This window comes from Pelodiscus sinensis, chromosome 4, assembly GCF_049634645.1.
Source record: "Pelodiscus sinensis isolate JC-2024 chromosome 4, ASM4963464v1, whole genome shotgun sequence".
NCBI lineage: Eukaryota > Metazoa > Chordata > Testudines > Trionychidae > Pelodiscus > Pelodiscus sinensis.
The window spans coordinates 102,443,525-102,466,683 of record NC_134714.1 but is presented as its reverse complement, the minus strand read 5'-3'; the positions used below and the strand labels follow the sequence as shown (position 1 = coordinate 102,466,683).

The 23,159-nt window shown below is 42.7% G+C and overlaps 1 protein-coding gene across 12 annotated transcripts in view; it reads left to right on the top strand.

Annotated features, from left to right (window-relative positions):
* MICAL2 (microtubule associated monooxygenase, calponin and LIM domain containing 2) overlaps positions 1-22,474 on the top strand; it is a 243,117-nt gene extending 220,643 nt beyond the window's left edge. For 10 of the 12 annotated variants that reach the window (XM_075927882.1, XM_075927881.1, XM_075927876.1 and 7 more), the window contains 4 exons: positions 3,669-3,762; positions 15,967-16,066; positions 20,181-20,254; positions 20,349-22,474. In XM_075927882.1, coding sequence (XP_075783997.1) covers positions 3,669-3,762; positions 15,967-16,066; positions 20,181-20,254; positions 20,349-20,533 — 453 coding nt within the window. In that variant the 3' untranslated portion in view covers positions 20,534-22,474. Of the gene's footprint in view, positions 1-3,668; positions 3,763-4,649; positions 4,697-15,966; positions 16,067-20,180; positions 20,255-20,348 lie in introns of those variants that run through there. The other 2 variants (XM_075927880.1, XR_012903606.1) reach the window with 2 other exon arrangements.
* The last annotated feature ends 685 nt before the right edge of the window (positions 22,475-23,159 follow it).

Genomic DNA, 23,159 nt, shown 5'->3' with positions numbered 1-23,159 from the left:
GTATAGTGTGTGAATATTTGTCCTTTGCAATACTTTGTGAGCCCTTTAGTGATGTTTCAAATGCTCTCCGAAAGCAGTCAGAGCAGCAGGATTATATGCAGCTAATCTTGCTTATTTGTTTATCTATAGTTAGCAAAGATGATTTATTTGGAACTCAATTGTGCCCATATAGGGTCTTCCTACTATTTTTCTTGTCATATGAAGGGCAAAAGATGCAATAACTGGTGGCGGGAATGAGCACCTAACTCAAGAATACAGTGGAATAGAGAGATTGCAAAGATTCCGTGAAATTGAAACAAAAACTAAATTGCTCATTTAGAAAGGATAAAAAAGAGATACTATCCTGTTACTGTACCTTAGAGAGGATTAGGAAGAACAAATGATTTTTTTCTGTTCCTCAGTTCACCCAGCTGTATAATGGGAATAATTATTCTTCCTTTGCTAGTTGTGAATGAGATGGCCCTCTGCAAAGTCTCTTGTCCCAGGTATAGCACAAAGAGCTCTAGATTCTGCCGATGGTGACTCATACAGTTGCACACGTATCCATTGTACAATGTCTTGTGAGCACACTTCTCCATAAGTTTATCTCAAATGGTATTTGATTTCCAAATACCCAAACGACAAGCCATAGTTAACTCCTTTAACACATGTACATAGAAGTTGCATTCTCAGTCTGAATTTGCACTGTTGAAGTTTATTACAGGTTAGATTTTCAAAAAGAGATCAGCTCCCATTTTGCCTTTTAGGTAGTACAGTAGTGGCTGCCAACCTTTTAAAGCATGAGATCACTTTTTGAATTTAAGTGCAATCCAGGATCCACCTCAAACCCAAACACCCTTGACCCACCCCCTTCCCACCCCTTCTCCAAGGCCCTGCCACTGCTCACTCCATCCTCTCTCCCTCCCCCATCCTCATTCACTTTTATCAGGCTGGAGGCAGAGGTTTGGGGTGCAGGGGATGCAGACTCTGATCTTGGGCTAAAGGATTTGGAGTGTGGGAGGGGCTCTGAGCTGAGCCTGGGGCAGGGAGTTGAGGTGCAGGAGGGGGTTTAGGGTGCAGGCTCTGGGAAGACATTTGGGTGCATGGGGACTCAGGGCTAGGGCAGAGGTTTTTGGTGCAGAAGGGGGTCAGGACTAGGGCCAGGGTTTGGAATGCAGACTCCAGCTGGGCACCTCTTACCACAGGTGGCTTCTGGGTGGTGGTGCAGGGGACTAAGGCAGGTTCACCCCTACTCTGGCCCTGCACCACTCCCAAAATCAACCAGCAAACTCTCTCCATCCTTGCCCCCCTCTGCTCTGTGGAGATGGGGTACAGGGTGGGGGGGAGGAGCACCATGACATCAGCACCCCCACCTCGTCTTCCTGTGCCCTGCACAGCAAGTATAACCCACACACCTAGGGTATGGCTACACATCAAAGTTATTTTGGGATACCAGAGGTGCACTAGCTACCCTGCTATTTCAAAATATTTTTCAAAATAACAGGCACGCTATTTTATCATCCCGGTAACTCTCATTCCATGAGGGTTAAGGGATGTCTCAAAATCACACTATATTTTGAAATTTGGTGCTGTGTAGACAGTATCAAATTTCAAAATAGCCTATTTCGAAATAAACTTAAAATAAGCTACACAATTTATGTAGCACAAATTGCGTAACTTATTTCGAGTTTACAGTGCAGTGTAGACATAGCCCTAGTGTGGTTCATTGTCCCATGCACCTAGACAACAGCAACAGATAAGACCAAGATACCTCTACAGCATGGGCTGAGAGCTAGTTGGCTTTTAGCTCAATGGGTAGAGGGTCTTATACTAAGCTCCAGAGGTCCCACGTTCAAATACAGCCAGTGGTGGTTACAAGTGGAGGCTCATCTGCGATCTCAACTGGGTCTCTGAAGCTTGGGATGTACTTTGTCACCTAGGGGAAGTATGTAACCCACATACCTAGGCTCCATCTACATCATGAGTTTTCTCAGCAAAAAACATGCTAATGAGGGACTCATTTGCATATTTTCTGCCGATCCATTTGGTATACCGATCTTGCGGAAAAAGGGGGTTTTGCGCAAAAAGAAAACGTCCACACTGCTTGTTTTTGCACAAAAACTCCAGAGCAAAAACTGATCAGGAGAAAATATGCAAATTAGATTGCAACTCATGCAAATGAGTCTCTCATTAGCATATTTTTTGCTGAGAAAACTCATAGTGTAGACGTAGCTCTAGTGTGGATCACTGTCCCATACAGTGGCACCTAGACCACAGCAACAGATAAGACCAAGAGACATCTGCAGCATGGGTTGGGCACTAGCTGGTTTTTAGCTCAAAGGATAGAGGCTCCTATGCAAAACTCTGGAGGTCCCAGCTTCAAATCTGCCTGGTGGCGGTTACACAAACAAGAGGCTCCTAGCGGGGGAGGGCAGCTCCAAGGCAGAGGGCAACACAGCAGTGCTTAGAGAGGCAGATGAAGTGCCAGCACTTGACAGTCTCCTGGCCAAACCACTCAGGATTATCTGTCAAAGGCTCCAAGATCTACCAGTAGATCCCAGTCTACTGGTTGGTGACCACTGTATTATAGTAATACAAAGAGTAAATATGTATCCATGTATACCCGCCCCCCCCCCCCCCCCAAATTAATACATGCACTATATATGGAGAAGTGAAATTGAAATCTCTGGAATTTTTAAATGAGTCTCTTCTGATATATTTTAAACAAATAGTTATTTTGCAGTTGAACCTATTACATTTTTCTCTACATTTTTCTTTATATTTTAGCAAATATTAGATTAATCATTACTGACAAATCAATGATATAATAGAAGCAGCTCCAAAAGAGAAAAATCTACATGTGCTTAATGCATTTTTTGTAAAACTGAAATAATATAAAAATCTCAATTAAAATCTATCAATAGCAAAAAATGAAAGTAAACAAAATGGGGGGGGGGGCACTGTAAGCCTTTTTCCTTTCTTTATGGCTATACGATAAAAGTGACCCCTGATTTTTGGATGCCAGCTTTGGACACATAGGGCCTGAATTTAAGAAAATACTTGGCACCTAACCTTTTAAAGGTGTCTCAGGTTGGGCCTCCAGAATCAATAGATGCTTTGAAAATGGTTCACCTACCACATAGACATGCTTAGAGGATATGGTCAACTCAGTTCATATGAGGGTTACCAATGTAGTGCCTATTCATGGGAATTATGGAGCTATAGACTCATTTCCATATTAAAAGGTTGTATGAGAAGGAGCTGTCCCATTCAATTCAAAATAGCAGGCAAACGTTTCAAACTGTTTTCGATACTAATGTGGCTCCCATTACCATGGTGTCTGAGTGCTCACAGTTGTCAATATATTCACCTTCAACTGCGCTGTGAAGTAGGGAAGTGCTGCTGTTGCCATTTTACAGACAGGCAACTGGTGCACAGGGACACTAGGAGCAGCTGGAGTGGTAAAATGTCTAGGCACTTAAAACTGCAGGTGGTCATCTAGCAGGAATTTTTAAAAGTGCGTTACATATTAATTAAAAATTAGCCCAAAATGATCAGACTGGAAAACTTCAACAGTGCAGAGACCTGAATGTGGGTTTCCAATTCCCAGGGCTATAACCACTGAACTGTCCTTCATCTTTGCATTTTAAAACTGTATCTTTGAATTGTATGTCATTGTAATTTTGCAGGCCATACAGCGCCAACTGGAAGAAGTGGAGGAAAGACAGAGGGCCTTGGAAATAAATGGTGTTAAACTGGAAAGAGAACTGCGAGGAGAATCAGGTAAATGGGGTAGCAAATTTGTGATAATTCTATGTTTCTTTAAAAGTAGAGCAGGTTTTACAACTGTCTTAAAAGTACAGAGGATTGGAAAATTTCCCCTGAAATAATACAGAGAAAAAAAGACCTATTTTCTCCAGGTGACAAACAGTTTTAGATGTTATCAGTTGTGAACGTGTGATTATTGGAACTTGAAGCTGAATCTACTTCGCTCTTATTGTTTTAAAATCCTAGGATGATTTCATCTTCACTACAGAATCAGTGATGTTTCCAAGTCCAGCAACTCAGTTACTAAGCCAGCAACCTATGCTTAGTAACAAGGTCCTTAACAACATCTCTCTGAGTGTGAAAAGTCAATAATATGATAGTAGGCAGTGACTGAACCATGGCAGTAATGCAAACAAGCTATGTAAATGGGCAGTGCATAGTGAGACACACCTAAACTATGAAATGCTGTTTTCTTATGAACAGGAGATAATGGGGATTTTGCTCTGTTGCATTGAAAGGTTAGGTTTTAATTAGCCCTAAGCCAGCTGTGGAGGGGAGTGAAATGGGGTAACATCTCTACATGTCTACATAAGAAATGTTCACATTACAGTTCATGCATGGAAGGGTGAGGCAGGATAGATTCATAGATTTTTTTTTTTTTTTTTAAGGCCAGAAGGAATCATTAAATCATTTAGTCTGGTCTCCTTGACCATGTCTGACGTGCTGTCTCTCCCTTCTGCCACATGAGCTGTTGGACAGGGAGGAGAAAGAGAAAGTGGACAGCGTACGGGAGAAGTGCAGAGTTAGTAGAGCCATAATGCTGGATCCCCAGTGTGATTAGCTGAGGGCAAGGGGGGAGTGAGCTTCCCCTCAGAAAAGGGTTCCATGATTTCCCCACGAAGCAGGGAGAAGAGGAGGTATGGTGCCTCTCTGAGATGCAGCTCTTCTCATAACAGCTTTGGTGCTCAGCACAGTTTGATATCAACCTTTTCTAAGCGATGAAATGTAAAGATCCACTCGAACGGTAAGGGTTTTTTAAAAATAAAATAAGAACATAAATGGCTGCCTGGGTGCAATCTGTCTTCTGAGGAGGATCAAAAGTTATTTTAGATGTAAAGGACTGTCTGAAAGCCAAATCTGCTTTTTATAATCTGCCTTGTTAAAAACTCCTAAATTACTTAGTGTGATGTTGTTCCTGGGAGTTACGTTTTTTGATCCAACATCCAAAACTTGGAAAATGTTGTTTTAATGCTTGATTGCATAGTGTGGTAAAGTAGCCATATACTTTTTTTTTAGTGCTATATTACAAATCAGCATAATATCAGCAAAATCATACTGGGCCCAATGCTGAGTGCTGACCACTGACACCCATCTTTTTGCCTTTTGGGAAGGAGACTCCTCAAAAAATCGGTAGTGTTAGGCCTAGTCTGCACTTAAAAATTAGATTGTCCTAGCCTCGTCATGCAGAGACGTGAAAAAATTTGCCCCTTGTGTGGTCTAGTTGGGTAAACCTATCTCTCTCCACCTCATGCATTCAGATATAGCAGAGTCAAACGAAGGTTTCTTCTGTCATCTTGCTGCCTCCTGTCAGAGAGATGGATTAGCTACATTGATAGAACCACCCCCACCCCCGCCTTCCTGCCAGCAGAACCTCCTTAGGGCTCATTTGGCCTTATGCAGTATTATTAAACTGGTTCCCTAATGTCTGATGCCAGGTGAGGGGATGACAATTTTTTAGAGATATGATTTTATAATCTTCAGCAACATGCTAATGAAATATTTTTAAAGCAAACTTTAAACTAAAGTCCTGTAGATTTAGTACAGTAAATTCAGAAACTGGCAGCATATAGCTGGGGTTGGCAAATGCCTGTTCAACAGCTTCATTACCACTTGAATAGCTTTCACAGGTTCAGAGTCTGCTAATGGGTCTGGCAAGCTTTGTCACTTTTAAGTAAAGTGGATCTTCTCCAGGATAAAGCAAAGCCACAGAACAGGGATAAGAAGAGGCAGCTGTGTGGACATTCAGACCCAGTGGTGCCCCATATGTTCAGGTGCTCTACACAACTGTGTATTTGGTGTGTGAGTAAAGATGGCCCTGCCTTGCCAGCGTAAGAAGTGTCTGCCCTTCGGTGCCATTGCTGAGTAGCTGTAGTGTAGACATACCCTTAGTTACCTAGGAGTCTAGGTCTCTGAAAATATGGAGGATGAAAACTTTTCCAACTATAGAGAAATTGGGATAAATGCAGAAAACCAGGATGGATGGTCCAGCCACATCTTGTTTCCATTACTTTGACAATCTCATTTTCTAAAGAAAGCTCATCTGCTAAGAGATTGATGCACCTCATTCCCTTCCTCATCCTTAGTAATTTAATTCCTTTCATTAAGGTTTGAGTGCTATTTTCTCCCCTGTTGATTGTTTTCATGTGGGTGGCCAGCTACAGATGCAGACAGATAAGAAAAGGGGTCAGGGCTATTGTATTTGAATAATTCTTATTGTGGAACATTTCAGGCTGAAAATCTCCAAATTAGGTATCAAAATGTTAATGCTAAATTGCTTGTAATAACTTTTGTGATGTTGGAGGATTCAGTCAGATAATATTCCATTCATCCTTTAAAAAATGTGCATTATTGTTTAATGAATGACCAGTGCTTATTAGGTTAAGTTGTATTTAAGTAGGCCTGTACTTATGTAGCTCAAGTGATTTAATTGGCATTATTAAGGTAATTAGAAAATGATCACAGTTAAGCAATAATATTGAGCTGAAAAGGTGGTGAATAACCAAATTTAGAGACAGGCCTGCAAACACTGTCTTCAGTGACATTTACGCAACTCTCCTCTAATAATTACGTGAGCATGGAATGAAAAGCTCTTTTGTTAGTGGGAGTTATTCATTAGCTACTGAACTGAATTAGAAGAGAACATGCGTGGGTGTGAAACAAACTGCCACGAAGACTGATGAACAAAATGAGAATTTGATGATCTTGTAATTGTAGTGACAACAATTCATGCATTTAAAGAAAACATTAGAAATAATCAATCCTATGAATAACTTTTGGTGGACCCTCTCGTCATTTATTTTATTCTTTGTTAAACACCAAATACTAAATCATTAACGTATTGCTGCCGTGTTCTTAGTGATATTTGTGTAGGTTTATAGGGATCTTTTACCTAAAACAAAATTCAGTAATACAGATTTTGAATCACATTTTCAATTGAAATGTGTATAACTCAATAGTTGACTTAAGCAAGTTGTAAAGGTTGCTATTAAAGAAAAAGGTGATAGGGTGGCAGGAAGCTGAGAGTTTGAGAGCCATGTTTAGTAAATGCTGCTTGTTTAGTAAATGCTGCTTATAAATAGGTCATGTTAAAGTTGTTAGTGTAATAAAAAGAAAAAGACATCTTAATTTCTAATGGCACCTCAAATGAAAGGCTTTTGGATAAATAAAAAGTCACCTTTTTGCAATAAACATTTTGCAAAAGGCAATGTGGCTCAATAAGCAAACAGAGGGACGGGCATCCAGTTGACTCGAACAACTTCCCTATTTCATTTGTGTGGTATTGGGATTACTTAGTTTGTTATATTGCACTTGGAAGAGGTAAACCATGTAAGTTAAGTAATTATTGGCATTATTATTAAAGATTAAATCAATAGCGAGGTTCAGTGAGTAAATGCAATGAAGACCTCAGGACACTAGAGGGCACTCTGTAGGAGAGAGGGGGAAAAAAACAAAAAGTTACTGTTATGAAGTTTTTGCTAGAATAATGGTAAAAATGTAACCATGTTAGTCTGGTGCAGCTGAAACAAAAAACAGACAAACTGAATTGCTGTTTACTTACTTCAGTTGAAATGTAGCTCAGATCTTTTAATAGAAGCAATATTATTTTCAAAACAAGAAAGTAGCAAAAATTGGGAAGGAGCTGGAGGAAGGAGAGCATGGTTGCACATATGCATATCTGTGAAAACAGGTTCTCTTGTTAGCGATACATTAAATGCTTTGTTAAAATGTCACAGCTCTAGACCTCATATACCTGCACCTTGCAATGCCAGTTAGACAGATGGGCTTTGGGGAATGATAATGCCTAACTAAGAGGACAGATTTTTATAAGTGCACAGATGTAGCTTAACCATGTAGCCTAACTGTTTCTTTTGTGCTGTTGCTCCTGGCCCATTAAGTATGCCACCTCGGAGTTTCTCCTCCTGAATTAGGGGTGGGCAATAATTTTTGCAGAGGGGTCACTTCAAAAATTTCGGAAGTGGTCGTGGGCCACCCCGGAAGGGGTGGAGCCTTGGATGGAAGGGGTGGGATTGGGAGCTCACCTATTCTGAGCTTTGCTTGGCTTAGGGTTCCTGCCCCCTGAGTTCCAGACAATGGAAGGGGCAGGACCTGATGCCTTTTCAATTGCTACTATTAAAGGGTTCCCGGCTTGTGGCTCCAACCAGCTGCAAGGCAATGTATTAGTGATGGGGCCAGGAGCTTCAAACCCTTTAAACAGCAGTAATTTAAAAGGCTTGTGCCTGCCAGCCACTACTACCATGTTGCCTGGCAACCGCCCAGTTATCTATCCACGAAAGGACCTCCCCTCTTATCCCATGGCAATTTACTTTATTTTATTTATGAGCCTTTGTCAAGGGCTTTTAGGAAATCTAAGTATACTATATCCACTGGATCCCCCTTGTCCACATGTTTGTTTGACCCCCTCAAAGAACTCTAGCAGATTAGTAAGGCATGATTTCCCTTTACAGAAACCATGTTGATTTCCCCCAACAAATTATATTCATCCATGTGTTTGACAATTTTTAAATATTAGCATCATGTTATCTGTCTTCCAGTCATTCAGTACCGAAGATGATTTAAGGCTTCTGCTCACCTCACCTCTATTTCCTTTTCTAAGCGTTTCATTTCCAATTCCACTTCCACTTGCTTCATCTTTAGGCAGAACTCCATCTCTTCCTTAATTTCAACTCCATCTCTTCCTGCCGTAAGGACACTCTCCCACCCTGAAGACAGTGGTGAGGGAGAAGAAGGGTTGCCATTCGCTGCTTCTGACCCCACAAGTTTACTTTCCCTTCGCCTCACAGAAACCCTTCTGTCCCCCTCCTTGGGTATGAGTCTTCCCCAGAGGTGGACATCTTGCCCTGCTTTGAGGCTGTTTTCTCCTCAGGGTGTCGCTTAGGATGGGTTGGTTGCTCTAGGGCTTCTCTTCCTGACCCCAAAAGCATGTACTGGGCTGCTTCCCTGCCCTATTCTAGCCTAGTTAGCCAGTTGCCCCAAAAGCTAGAAAAAACAACTGCTGTGGACTCTCTGGCTTTACAGAGTTAACCTTTTGTGTGCCTTTCCCAAAGGCGGCAACAAAAAATAAGAATTAAAAAACCCTCCAAAATTTCCAAAGAGCAAAGCAGAAGAACAAAAAATGTGTCCTTTTAAATTCCTGAGGTCTGTGTTCTTGGTTCAAAATGATCCCACTGCTTTGTCATCGTGTCAGGGCTGTTCTTCACTCTGGTACTCTGAGTGCAGAAGATTGCAAAGACTTTAAATATACTTCACCCCTACAGGCTCTGGTTACAAAAACTCCCCCCGAGTCACAGATTCACTGACTTGGGGGATAGCTGCCACCATCAAGTGATTTATCCCTAAAACCGGGGGAACACTTGAATTCTCTTTTGCCCCAAAAGAGCTTGGAAAAAGAAAAGATAAAAACAAGCTGTAGTCTCTGGTAGCTGATCAGCCAGCCTCAGGCAGGCAAATACACACAGAGAGACCCCTGTTACTTTCCAGGACACAAGAATCAAATCATCACCTTAAAAAAGTGATTTTTATTAACACAACAGAAGATGCACTTGATAAAGCATACTTGATTGCGGGGTGTTACATAGCAACTAAGTAAAACAAATAAAAACACAGAGAAAATCTCTGGAAACAATTCTTAGATGATGAATGGGGCGGGGGGAGAGGCATTGATTCACACAGAGCAAATCAAACCAAACCACAAAATAAAATACCTGATCGTGACTTGATTCACATTTTCCTTTTATTTACTCATGATCTTCTCTTTGTTCAATCTACTTCCATGCCCGGAATTCCTTGGAGACATGGTAGTCCTGCCTGGGTTTAAATCATTCTGTGTCTCTCCACTCCTGGTTTAGCTCTCTCCCACAAAGAAAGCAGGCAAGGAATCTCTATCCAATACAGGGCTGGGCTGCACTGCAGGAGGGGGTGCAGAGTGCAGAATGAGGCTCAGAGCGTGGAATTGGGGTGTAAAAGGGATGTGGGAGGGGGTTGGGATGCAGGCAGCAATGTAGGAAGGGGGTTGGGATTAGGTTTGGGGTGCAGGAAGTTTAGGGTGCAAGCTCCATCCAGATGCTGCTTACCTTGATAGTACAGCGGGATTAAGACAGGTTCCCACCCACGCGCTGGCTCCATGCCACTCCTGGAAGCAGCCAATATGTTCAGGCACTGCCTCTGTGGCTTCCACTGACTGTTTGGAGTTTGTTTTTGCTGTGGAGAGGGTGTTCTGGTTTGTTTTTGTGTTCACCAGACTAATAGGATTTTGGTGAGAAAGTAGATAAAACACTGAGGGTATGTCTACACTACAACGTTAATTCAAACTAAGCTAATTCGAACTAATGGATCCAGACTAAAAAACTAGTTCGAATTAGCATTTTGCTAATTCGAACTAGCATGTCCACATTAAGTGGACCCTGAACCGGGCTCAAGGATGGCCGGAAGCAGTGCCGGCAGGGCATCAGAGGAGGGCATAGAGCGTGGAGATGCTGTCTCAGGCTAGCCGAGGGCTGTGCTTAAAGGGTCCCGACCCCCACCCCGGACAGACAGTTCTCAGGGGTGCCCCGCTTGCAAAGCAGTCCTGGCTTGGATTGCCCGGAGTACCCACACTGGGCACATCACAGCATTCGGCCATCAGCCCGGCTGCACTTGCCGCAGGCTGCCATCTGCGGAGAGGGAGCAACTGGGGGGCTGCAGGAGAGCTTCCACCCCCAGAAGCCTGCAGAGCCAGCCCAGTCCTCCCCATCGGGGGCTCGTGCCCCATTCCTCCCTCACCTCCTTCCACTTACCCTTCCCTAGCCCCTCTTCTTGATGTACAAAATAAAGATAACGTGTCTTCCAAAACGGAATCTGTCTTTATTGAACAAAACTGGGGGAGACTGGGAAAAGGAGGTGGGAGAGGGGAAGAGAGAGGCTGGGAGAGGGGAGGGCAACTACAATGATCAGGGGTTGGGAACAGGTCCCATATGAAGAGAGGCTAAAGAGACTGGGACTTTTCAGCTTAGAAAAGAGGAGACGGAGGGGGGACAGGATAGAGGTCTCTAAAAGCAAGAGTTGGGTGGAGAGGGTGCATACAGAAAAGTTCTTCATTAGTTCCCATAAAGAAGGACTAGAGGACACCAAAGGAAAGGCATGGGTAGCAGGCTTCAGAGTAGTAACAGAAAGTTGTTCTTCACAAATCAAAGAGTCAACTTGTGGAACTCCTTGGTGCAGGAGGCTGTGAAGGCTAGAACTAGAACAGAGTTTAAAGGGAAGTGAGATCAAGTCATGGAGGTTGGGTCCATGGAGTGGTATTAGCCAGGGGGTAGGAGTGGTGTCCCTAGCCAAGGTTTGTGGAAGGATGGAGAGGGATGGCACGAGACAAATGGCTTGGTCACTGTCTTTGGTCCATCCCCTCCAGGGTCCCTAGGGTTAGCCGCTGTTGGCAGACAGGCTACTGGGCTAGATGGACCTTTGGTCTGACCCAGGACGGCCATTGTAAGCTCAGGGCTCAGGGTCGGGGGTCTCAGTGGACCCACTTGATTCTCTTGCACACCTGCTCCTGGGTGGCCAGGCTGGCAGCTCTCCTGCCCTAGCCTGCCACTTTCCTGTGCCTAGTGCGGAGATCGTGGACAAGGTCCATGATGTCTGCACTAGCCCGGGGGGTGCCCGCCTCTTGCGGTCCCGGGCTAGCTCCCGGGAGCTGCCAGCCTGGTCCCGGGAAGAGGGGGAAGGCTGGGGGGCATCGGGTGGGTGGCTCGATCCGTGCCAGGTGCAGGGTCTGCTGGCTGGGTGCTGGCAGGCTTGCACCTGGCACGGGCACCGTAGCCAGCCTGTGCCCCTTTAAGGGGTCCAGGACCGGGAGGGGGGCAGACGAGTTTCCCTGGTGTAGGCCAGAGTGGCCACCAGGGAAACCTGGGGAGGTCTAGCCTCCCACTAGTTCGAATTAAGGGGCTACACACCCCTTAATTCGAACTAGCTAGTTCGAACTAGGCTTAATTCTCGTGGAATGAGGTTTTCCTAGTTTGAACTAAGCGCTCCGTTAGTTCTAATTAAATTAAATTCGAACTAACGGAGCGCTAGTGTAGTGCCTATGAAAGTTAGTTCGAACTAACTTTGTAGTGTAGACATACCCTGAGGCATTAGTGGCCATGGCCCAAGTAGTAGAGAACACAAGGAGGATGATTGGATGTGGTAGCTGCGGTATGTACATGATTCTGGAGGGGGTACCTGTAAGGAGTTTTGTTTGCATGAAGTGCCACCTGACAGAGCTGATGGAAGAAAAGATCCGAGGACTGGAGATGCAGGTGGAAACTCTGGGCGAGTTTAGAAGGGGGTTTGAGCAGATGATGGGGCAAAGGCATGATGTGGCTGAAGGGGAAAGCTTAGATATGCAGATGGAAGCAGGATCAAGGGCCTCAGAGGGGGGACTGTTGGGTGAAGAAAATGGACAGTGGAAGCATGTGACTCAGAGGACCAGGCAGAGGAAAAGATGGGTCAGTGAAGGAAAAATAGAGCTCAAGAACAGGTATGTGGAGCTGGAAAATGAAGAAGGGGTACAGCAGGTAGATAATGAAGATGGAAGGGTAAGGAAGAAGAGAAGAGTGACTAGTTCCATAGGTAAAGGGGAAGACTTAATGGAGACAACACCAATAATGAGCATTAGGATTACAAGGGAAAATAGGAATGGCAAGGACTTGCAGCCAGAGGAAGCTAGAGATAGACCAGAGAATTTCACTGTCACTAGGAAAAGGCAGGTCTATGTGATTGGGGACTCCTTATTGAGAAGAATAGATAGGCCTGTAACCAGAGCTGATCCAGAGAATAGAAGGGTGTGCTGTCTGCCAGGTGCTAAGATACGAGATGTGGAACTGAGGTTGAAGAGAATTATTAAGGGAGCAGGAAGGAATCCATTGATCATCCTTCATGTAGGAACAAATGATACGGCTAGATTCTCGCTGGAACGAATTAAGGGAGACTATGCTAGGCTGGGGAGGATGCTCAAGGAAATTGAGGCTCAGGTGATCTTTAGTGGGATTCTGCCTGTTCCTAGAGAAGGGCAACAAAGATGTGACAGGATTATGATGATCAATAGATGGCTTAGGCAGTGGTGCTATAAGGAGGGCTTTGGGATGTATGGTCACTGGGAGGCATTTATGGACAGAGGACTGTTCTCTCGGGATGGACTTCACCTAAGTAGGGAGGGAAATAGACTTCTAGGATGGAGGCTGGCTCAACTTATTAAGAGAGCTTTAAACTAGGAATTTGGGAAAGACGGTTGGGAGATGCCCAGGTAATCTCTACGCCAGATTTTAACACTGAGATGGAGGAAAACGAAGTAAGAAAGGATATAGCTGGGGGTAGGAGAATGAACATGAGGAAAGGTGGTGTGGATACTAGTCTATTAGGTCATATTGGAGGTATAACATCTGTGCCAAATTAGGTAAAGAATGTGAATGAGGCCAAACAGCAAAAATTAAGATGTTTGTACGCCAATGCGAGGAGCCTAGGTAACAAAAAGGAGGAACTAGAGCTATTGGTCCAGGAAGTGAAACCAGATATTATAGGAATAACAGAAACATGGTGGAATACTAGACATGACTGGAGTACAGGTATTGAAGGGTATGTGCTGTTTAGGAAAGACAGAAATAAGGGTAAAGGTGGTGGAGTCGCATTGTATATTAAAGATGAGGTAGATTGTAAAGAAATAAAAAGTGATGGAATGGAGAAGACAGAGTCCGTTTGGGCAAAAATCACATTGGGGAAGAAAACTATCAGATCCTCCCCTGGGATAGTGCTTGGGGTGTGTTATAGACCACCAGGATCCAATTTGGATATGGATAGAGACCTCTTTAATGTTTTTAATGAAGTAAATACTCATGGAAACTAATGATAGGGTAGATTGGCAGAGGCCCTGGGGGTTTTTCGCCTTCCTCTGTGGCATGGGGGACAGATCACAGCTGGAGGATTCTCTGCATCTTGGGGTCTTCAAAGTATATGAAGGCTTCAATATCTGAGACATAGGTGAGAGGATTATTCTAGGAGAGGTGGGCAAGATTCTGTGGCCTGCACTGTGCAGGGGGTCAGACTAGATGATCATAATGGTCCCTTCTGACCTTAAAGTCTATGAGTCTATGACTGCAGTTCCCCATTCCCAGCAAATGGGAACTATGGCGACAGCACCTGCCTGTGAGGGCAGTGCACAGAGCTCTGTCCCCTCCTCCCGCTCCCCCCCTTCTAGGAGCAGCATGGGGTCAGGGCGGGGGTGTCAGGAATTTACTTGAGCCCCTGCACTGCTGGATTGGTTATCCTCAAGTCTAGATTAAAAAGATGGAGGGATAGGGGGATGTTACCCATGGGCTGTATTTTGTCCATCTCTGAACTAGACAAACCCTTATCAGGGATGGTCTAGGACAGGTATACTGGGTCCTACCTCAGCATTTCAGGCAAGGGTAGATGACCTCTCAAATCCCTTTCAGCCCTTCATTTCTATTATGATGGGCTATTTAACACAGGGTATGTCTAGACTGCATCCCTCTGTCGGTGGAGGGATGCAGATTAGGCAGGTCGACATTGCAAATGAAGCGGGGATTTAAAAGTTTAAGCGGGGATTTAAAGGCATGCAGGAGGCATAAGGGATCTGTTGAAAAAGGCCTTTCTCGACAGATCCCCCTCTAGACCGCTGTTTTTTGCCGACAAAGTGCTGAGTCAGCAAAAACTGTGGCCATTTTTATGCAAATGAAGCGTGGGATATTTAAATCCCTGCTTTGTTTGCTATGTTGACCTGCCTAATCTGCATCCCTCTGCCAACAGAGGGATGCAGTCTAGACATACCCACAGTGTTAGGTCTTAATACAAAGGTCCACTCATATACCCTGAATGACAGCTTGAAGCCAGTTTTTCATTGCCATCTCTTTGTGTGGGGCAAGGCTGACACTCAGTGAACAAATGCTTTCATTTTGGGGAATCTGCTCCATATTGAATAGATGTATCCAACAGTTGTCTATACTCTTACAACCAGCTTGTGGTAGGACTTTGATTAAGAGTAAGGGGCCCACCAGGAGGAGGGACTGGTTGTCGTATGCCAGCTTTGCACACCCTTAAATTTGATCGTGCTAATGAGGATATCCATGTAAAATGGATAACTCAGCTGCTGGAGCTTAGTGTTAACATAAATTATGCCAGAATAAGAAGCAATTAATAGCAACCGTTTCAAAGAGAAGTAGACAAATATTTGAAAGGAAAAAAATAACCTGCTAATTTTTTAGATGGAACAGGGATATGTCTACACTACTCTTATTTTGAAATAACGCGTCTGGACACAAAATGCATTTCGAAATAGCTTTTTGGTATTTCAAAATAGCGCGTCCACGCTGATTGGACACTGAATCACATTTAAGGCCAGCCGGACCTGGTTCCAGCAGGTTATCAGGTCAGAAGTTACCTTGTGGCCAGGGCGGCCAGCAGGGCACCCTGTGAAGGGCTGGAGGCCCTCTATTTTGAAATAAGCATCTACACAACGCTTATTTTGAAATAGCAATTTTGAAATTTGCATTATTCCTCATGGAATGAGGTTTACCAATTTTGAAATAAGCCCTCCTCTATTTCGGTTTAATTTTGAAATAGCAGTTGGCTTGTGTAGATGCTAGGAAAGTTATTTCAAAATAATGGTTGTTATTTCGAAATAACTTTGCTGTGTAGACATACCCTTGTATTTATTGTAGCCTAAAATTCAGTATATCCTTAACTATATTAAACTATTCACCAAAATGTAAGCAGGTGTGTTATACATCTGGAACTCTGGAGAATTACTGATATAAATATCCTGTCACCAAGGTTCTACATAGTATTCATTTAGCCTTATAAACTAGGATCATTTACAGTAGCTTCACAATAGTTTGATCAAGGAGAAGGAAACCCTATATAACACATTTATTTTTTTTGTATCTCAAATAGATTCAGGCACACAGGATGAAACTCAGCTGTTACACGAATGGTTTGAACTGGTCCTGGAGAAGAATAAATTAATTCGTTATGAGTCTGAGCTCTTGATTGTGTAAGTAAGAACACGCAGTTTGTCATCAGTAGTAAAGATGTGGGGGGTAGAAAAATGTACTCATTTTAGGTCCCAGACACAGGATTTTTCCCTTGATATATGCGGCTCTGATTATTGAGCTAAATTGCCACTTTGTGTCTTGCATAGCATATTGCCATTAGCACACAGAGAGAGTCCATGCTTCTCCTTCTTCCCTTACTGTTTCCTAGCACTGGAAGTGTGTTAGAATAAATGCACCCAATGCTATCGTCTATTCCAAACGCAGATTTACACTTAAACTCCCCAGTGGTACAGTGGCTTGATCCTATAAAGCTATTACAAAGTACTATTTTTTGTGGATGCACTGTTTTCATGTAATGAGGGCCTAATGACCTCCCATGCATTTAATCCAATGGAAAAGAAATTGGTCAAGGCACCAAACAGGTGGGGAGAGGGGGCGAGATTTATAAACTACAGTATATCAGCTTTTCCTAGGTGACATGAGGAAATGAAAGGGAAGATTAAACTAATGTATGAAAGATTTGAAAACAGAGCTGGGTGAAATGTGTTGGATGAAAAGTTTGCTCTCAAAAATGCAGTTTCAGGTCAAATAAAACTATTTCTGAATGTTGGTCTAATTTGGCAAATAGTTTCCATTGGATGAGGGGGAGAGAATCTGCATAAGCAGAACCATGTTCATTTCTGCATTTTCAAAATGAAACGTCTTTGACTTTTCTGTTCAATATCTTTTGTTTAGAATTTTTCACTAGATTTAATTAAAAGGTTAAATAAAATCTAAAAAGACAAGACGACAAAGGAAGAGGAAGACATTATTTGGGCTGAATAAAATGCTTCATTTCATAGAATCCTAGGGCGGAAAGAGCCCTCAGGAGATCATCAAATCCAACCTCCTGCAGGATCAACCCCAACATTTGATGTTAAATTAAATGTTTTCTGTTTTTCATTTTTTCAAGAAAACAAAAACATTTCCATTTTGGGTCAACCTGGATGTTTGCTTTTATATGATGGTTTGGCTACCGAACTGAAAATTCAGTTATTCACTCTGCTCTACTTAGGAATAGAGTACAGACAGAGTGAATGGGGTCAACATCTGAGGTGGATTAAAACTGAATATAGATCCATCAGTACTGTCATCACTGTCCTAAAATGTGCCCCTTTGCTCCCACATGTAATATGCCACCGAGTCAGTTAAGTGACTCAAAGCTGCTTCCTACCCCTACTGCTGGAGCTAGGTGGGTGGTGGACTATAGGTCTGGGCAGAATCCCTTAATCCCTGGATTCTGTTCTGGGAACAGGTGGGTGACTGTCATTCATCAGTTCCATAATATGCGCTCGCCACATATACTAGGAGAGGTTCAATGAGAATGAGGACAGTTCCAAACTGCCATGCAACAAGCAAATTATTTGTGGAATGGTAAAATGATATCGCTTCTGTCTCAAGAAAAAATAGTCTTAAGCACCTAAAGAACAAAGCCCAGTATGAAATGAGGCAAATGCAGGATGAGTGGTGGGTGAGGAAAGCTTTGCAAGTTTAGCATTACACAGATATGAACCACACAAACTGTTCTTTGACTCTCTCTCAAGGCAGCCTATGGGCCATCTAAATCTGGCACAGCTCCTTTGAAGTTGGCAAGAGGCATTACCTTTATTATCATAGACATGAAGGAAACCATTCAGAGATGGGCTGAACACTTCCTTAATCCACTCAATAGGCCATCCATAGTCGATCAGCAGGTCCTTTATCAATAACTCAAACTCACCAGGGGATCTTGACCTCCCTCCATCAATTGATGAAGTTGTGAAAGTCATCAAACATGTGAAATCTGGCAAAGTTCTTGAAAGGATGTATTCCAGCAGCACTTTACAGAAGCTTTGGGGTGTTTCAAGATATCTTGAGGAGCATTTGGGAGGGAGAAGAAATGTCTCACATTTTCAGAGATATTGTAATTTGTTTGTTAAATAACAAAGACAGTCATGCTGACTGCAGAAACTACAGAAGTATTCCACTTTCTTGAACAGCAGAAAAAATACAGGCTTGCCTTTTACAAACTCATTGTAAACATATCTGAAGAACTCTGCCAGAAATGCAGTGTGGTTTGAAACAGTTCATAGTCCTATGGGCATGATGCTTGTCATAAGGCAGGTCCAGGAAAAATGTTTAGAATAGAGAATGAACATGTTGTCTTCACTGTCATGACTGAAGCTTTTGATACAGTCACCATATGGGCTATTCTATATAAACACGACTGCCCAAGAAGATTCATATAAATCATCCATCTGTTCCATGGTCACATGACAGTGCATGTGGTGACTCTTCTGATACATTTGAAATCCCAAAGGGTACGTCTAGACTTTCACTTTTGAAAGAAGAGATGCAAATCTGGTGGTAATTTGCATATCTTCTGATTGCTTTTTTTTTTCCAAAAAAGCAAGAGTTTAGACACGGTTCTTTCGAAAAAATCCCCTTTTTTCGAAAGAGCCTGTAAACCTCAATTTTTGAGGAAGAAGTTTCTTTCGAAAAAAGTGGGTTTTTTTTAAAGAACCATGTCTAAACTCTTGCTTTTTTTAAAAAAAACTCTTTCCAAAAAGCAATCAAAAGAAGATATGCAAATTACCACCACATTTGCATATCTTCTTTTGAAAGTGAAAGTAAGTCTAGACGTACCCAAATAGAGTAAAACAAGGAAGCATACTTGCTCCACTGCTATTTAACTTGTTCTTTGCATATATCCCTAGCCATGCCACAGAGTACTTGGATCATAGGGTATATATCCATTACTGGCTTGATGGCCAGTTCTGGCATTGTCCAAGAGCTGTCCCATAATCCCTCTACTTAATCTGGATTTTAACTTTCACAGTCACTGATAACCTAACTTTCACATTTCACATTCACTGATTTGGGAGGGGCGGTGTTCTGGTTGATTGGGTTAGTCTTTTGGGGAGGGGGAGGGCAGAGAAGATTAATAAAAATGTCCATTCTGGGTCAGACCAAAGGTCCATGTAGCCCAATATCCTGTTTTCAGATAGTGGCCAATGCCAGATGCCCCAGAGGGAGCGAACAGAAACAGAAAATGTTAGGCATTCCAGTTCTGAAATCCCCATTATGTAATGTTCTGGCTGTGATCTGACCATTTGTGTGTTAAGAAGAGAAATCCCATATACTGTACATCTTAATACTATATAAATGAGGACTTTTTAGTGGAGGGTAGGAAGCAATATTTGTAAATCAATCTTTAGTCTCCTGTTAAAAATCTGTCCTCTGGAAAGAGTGAAGAATTTAGAATATTTCCCCCCACTCAAATTTTTCATTATCCTCTCTTATGCACACCCAGTGCATGCCTATTTTGACCTTCTTTGTTAAAAAACATTGCAGTCCACATTTACCAAAAGGAAGTACACATCCTCCCGCCCCTCCTCCCCCCCCCCCCCCCCGAAATTCCTGTGTATGGGCCTGTGCATGTAACCATGAGGGTTAACTGGTGAGCCCAGGATCCTCGGTTAACTGTGTACACAAGTACATGTTCACATCCCTATTACATTGTGCTGCAGTCCAGTTTGCAATGCGTGAATATAGAAAGCTTTTGGATCAGCCTGACTGTATGGAACAGATAATGGGGATGCTGGACATACACCGTCCATTCAGTGCCTAGAGTCCAGGTCTGTAATAACATTACCATAAATATCTCAGCATCATGAAGCGTTGTAGCTTCATTTTCTTGATAGTTGCCAAAAATGGAAAATTTGTTCATTATAGGGGTGGTGATTACAGAAGAAAAGGAAATTATCTTGCAATTTTTTCTGATTTAAGGTTAATAATAATAGCATATTTCTGCTGCATCTCACTATTTTTTAGGAAAAGCATGACTCCTTACTGTGCGTGTGCTACTAATTTTATCACCACAGATCCAGAAAGTAGCAATACAAAAAAAGGACAGCAGCACTGGCAATGAAATAGCATAAAAATAATCATAACCTTGTTTTTAAGGCCAGAGGTATGGGAGACAGTATATCAATCTTTTTAACAGGTCAGATGAAAATTATTACTTTCTGAGTTCTAAAATCTGTAAGGAATCTATGTGAGCAGATTCTTTGCCATTCTTATTTTTGCTTCTAGAGCCCAAGAACTGGAACTTGAGGATCACCAAAGAAGATTGGAGCAGAAACTGAGAGAGAAAATGGCCTTTCATGGTAAATAAAATGGGAAGTGAATTATATGTTTTGGTCTGCAGTAATAATCCCAATTTATAATAGTGGTTTAACCCCTTGTTTTGTAATCTCCTAGATAGCCTAAAAGATGAACAGGAACTGAATGAGGAGCATGAAATTTTTACTGAGCTGATTAAAGTAGTTGAAGAAAGAGACAAACTTGTGTCTTCATTAGAAGAACAGAGAGTGAAGGAAAAGGCAGACAATCAGCAGTTTGAAAGCTTTATATTATCTAAGGGTTATCAACTCAGCAGGACTTAACCAAATGCAAATGTATGGAACTTCAGCTATAAACATGGTGACAGTTTTTTGACAAAGATCTGGCTGAAATTGAAGACATCCTATCATTTTAGTATCAAACGTTTTTAAATGGGTACTTTGCATGCACAACAGTGTCTCTAGTCCCACACAATTACAAGAAGAAACATCACACACTCATTGTCAACAAAAAGGGCGAGTCATTTAGTGACATGGAAAATGACTGAATTCACCTATTTGGCGGACAGTATGTGAAAATTACACTGGAATTGCCCTGGTATTCCTTTGCACTCAGAATTACAGTAAAACTGCAGGAAAGAGTTCCTAGGCACTTAACTACAGGATGTGGTATTTTGGAAACAGCAATGTTTTCCCTCCATTTGTCTGAATCTGTGTGTATTTTTGTTTCTATTTTGACATTGTTGAGCTACAATGCAGTGTATTCAAGTGTCAAAAATAAGCATCACCAAAGTAAAAACCAGGTTAGAGTTGAAAATATGTTTCTAAAGAAGGAAGGGAAGGGTCTTTAGAATGCTGTCTATTCTCATTGTAAATAACAAGTGTAAATGCAAGGTCAGACAAATTTAATTATCAGGTGCATTTGTAAGCTTGAGTGTACTGTATGTATTGAATGAGGACTTAATACAATATTAAAGCCTTACATTATGTAAAACTGTAATTTGATACCAAAGAGATTACTATTCTTAACAAAATGTTGTAAAGTCAAAGATCTTTTGTCTGTAGCTGACAAAAGTAATTACTGAAATATGCTGGGAGAACATTTAAAAAATGATTAACATGTACACAGTAGGTTTTGCAATGTGCATTCTTCACAAAAGCATGTACTGTATCTCCAAGTTATCATTATTGTAGGTTAGAAACCTAATACAGAATTACAGAAAAGTATTTTCTGCATTTGTATGCTGATAGTTGATAGAAAATCTCTGCTTTCATATAAACGGCATTTACATTGCTGCTAAAGACTGACCATTATATCTCTTGAATGCTTTTTTACCTAAAAAAATCAGAGAAAAGCACCTTATAGTTTTTCATACACACATATGTACGCATGCACTTGTACAAAAGCTTTCCTTAGGATATGTTTTCATTTTACTGAGAGCAGCCTTCTAAATCTGAGATGATTTTGTAATTTACAATTGCTTGAGTTTCTTCCATTTGTATGTATGATCACCTGAAAATTCAGTGTAAAATGTGAGGAAACTGGAGGAGAGTTTTGGAATATTGTTTTACCTCATTCTGTGACTGGAAGAGCTTACTGTTCTCATTATTAAATGAAAGGTGCTTAAATGCTGTTGCTGTCTTCAGTTCAGCAGAGGCAAAGAAAAGTCTTCCAAATGTAGTTCTTAAAACTTTAAGCTAATAAAACCCCACTTACAAACTGGATTTTGTTACAATAATTTATAATCTACCTTAGTTTTTGTTGTATTATAAGAAATTTAATTGTCTCTTTTTAAAGATAAAAACAAGATTTTATCATCATCCATGGATTATCAATATATCTCTGTAGGGGTGAGATAAAATACTATTGTTCAACACTGTTTATGTATTTATATGCAACTGTTTACAGGAAATATCAGTCTCTAATAATAATTTATGTAGTTAATTATTTCTTTGCTTTGGATGGTAGCTATGAACTCTACAATATCAATAAACTGGTAAAGACATTCATAGTAGAGCAGAGGATTATATCATTAAAGTACACAAATAGGAAGAAAATATAAAGTGAGACTGTCATCAGACACAGGAATGCACTTCTAACATGATGCACTGGGATGTAGCTATGTTACTTCCATTAGTCAGTTGGTGAGGCATAGCAGAATCCTTGCACAATTTCAGAATCTACTCTCTAGCATCTTTTTTTTAATTATGAGCTTGTAATCTTGATCTTTGTGAGTCACCATCTTAAATACTCTCTCTTTGTTTAAAGTACAGTGAACCCTCGCTACTTCGCGGTTCGACTATCGCGGATTCACGACTTCGCGGACTTTTTTCATTACATTATGAATCCGCGATGGTCGAACCGCGAAGTAGCGGTTACCAAAACTTTAAAAAGCCTCCGGGGAAGCCGGCGGGGGGGCATCCCAGGCGCGCCTGGGCTGCTCCCCCGCCGGAGCCCCTCCGCGGCTTTCAAAGCCTCCGGGGAAGCCGGCGGGGGGGCATCCCAGGCGCGCCTGGGCTGCTCCCCCGCCGGAGCCCCTCCGCGGCTTTCAAAGCCTCGGGGGAAGCCGGCGGGGGGGCATCCCAGGCGCGCCTGGGCTGCTCCCCCGCCGGAGCCCCTCCGCGGCTTTCAAAGCCTCGGGGGAAGCCGGCGGGGGGGCATCCCAGGTGCGCCTGGGCTGCTCCCCCGCCGGAGCCCCTCCGCGGCTTTCAAAGCCTCCGGGGAAGCCGGCGGGGGGGCATCCCAGGCGCGCCTGGGCTGCTCCCCCGCCGGAGCCCCTCCGCGGCTTTCAAAGCCTCGGGGGAAGCCGGCGGGGGAGCAGCCCAGGCGCGCCTCGGATGCCCCCCCCGCCGGCTTCCCCCGAGGCTTTGAAAGCCGCGGAGGGGCTCCGGCGGGGGAGCAGCCCAGGCGCGCCTGGGATGCCCCCCCGCCGGCTTCCCCCGAGGCTTT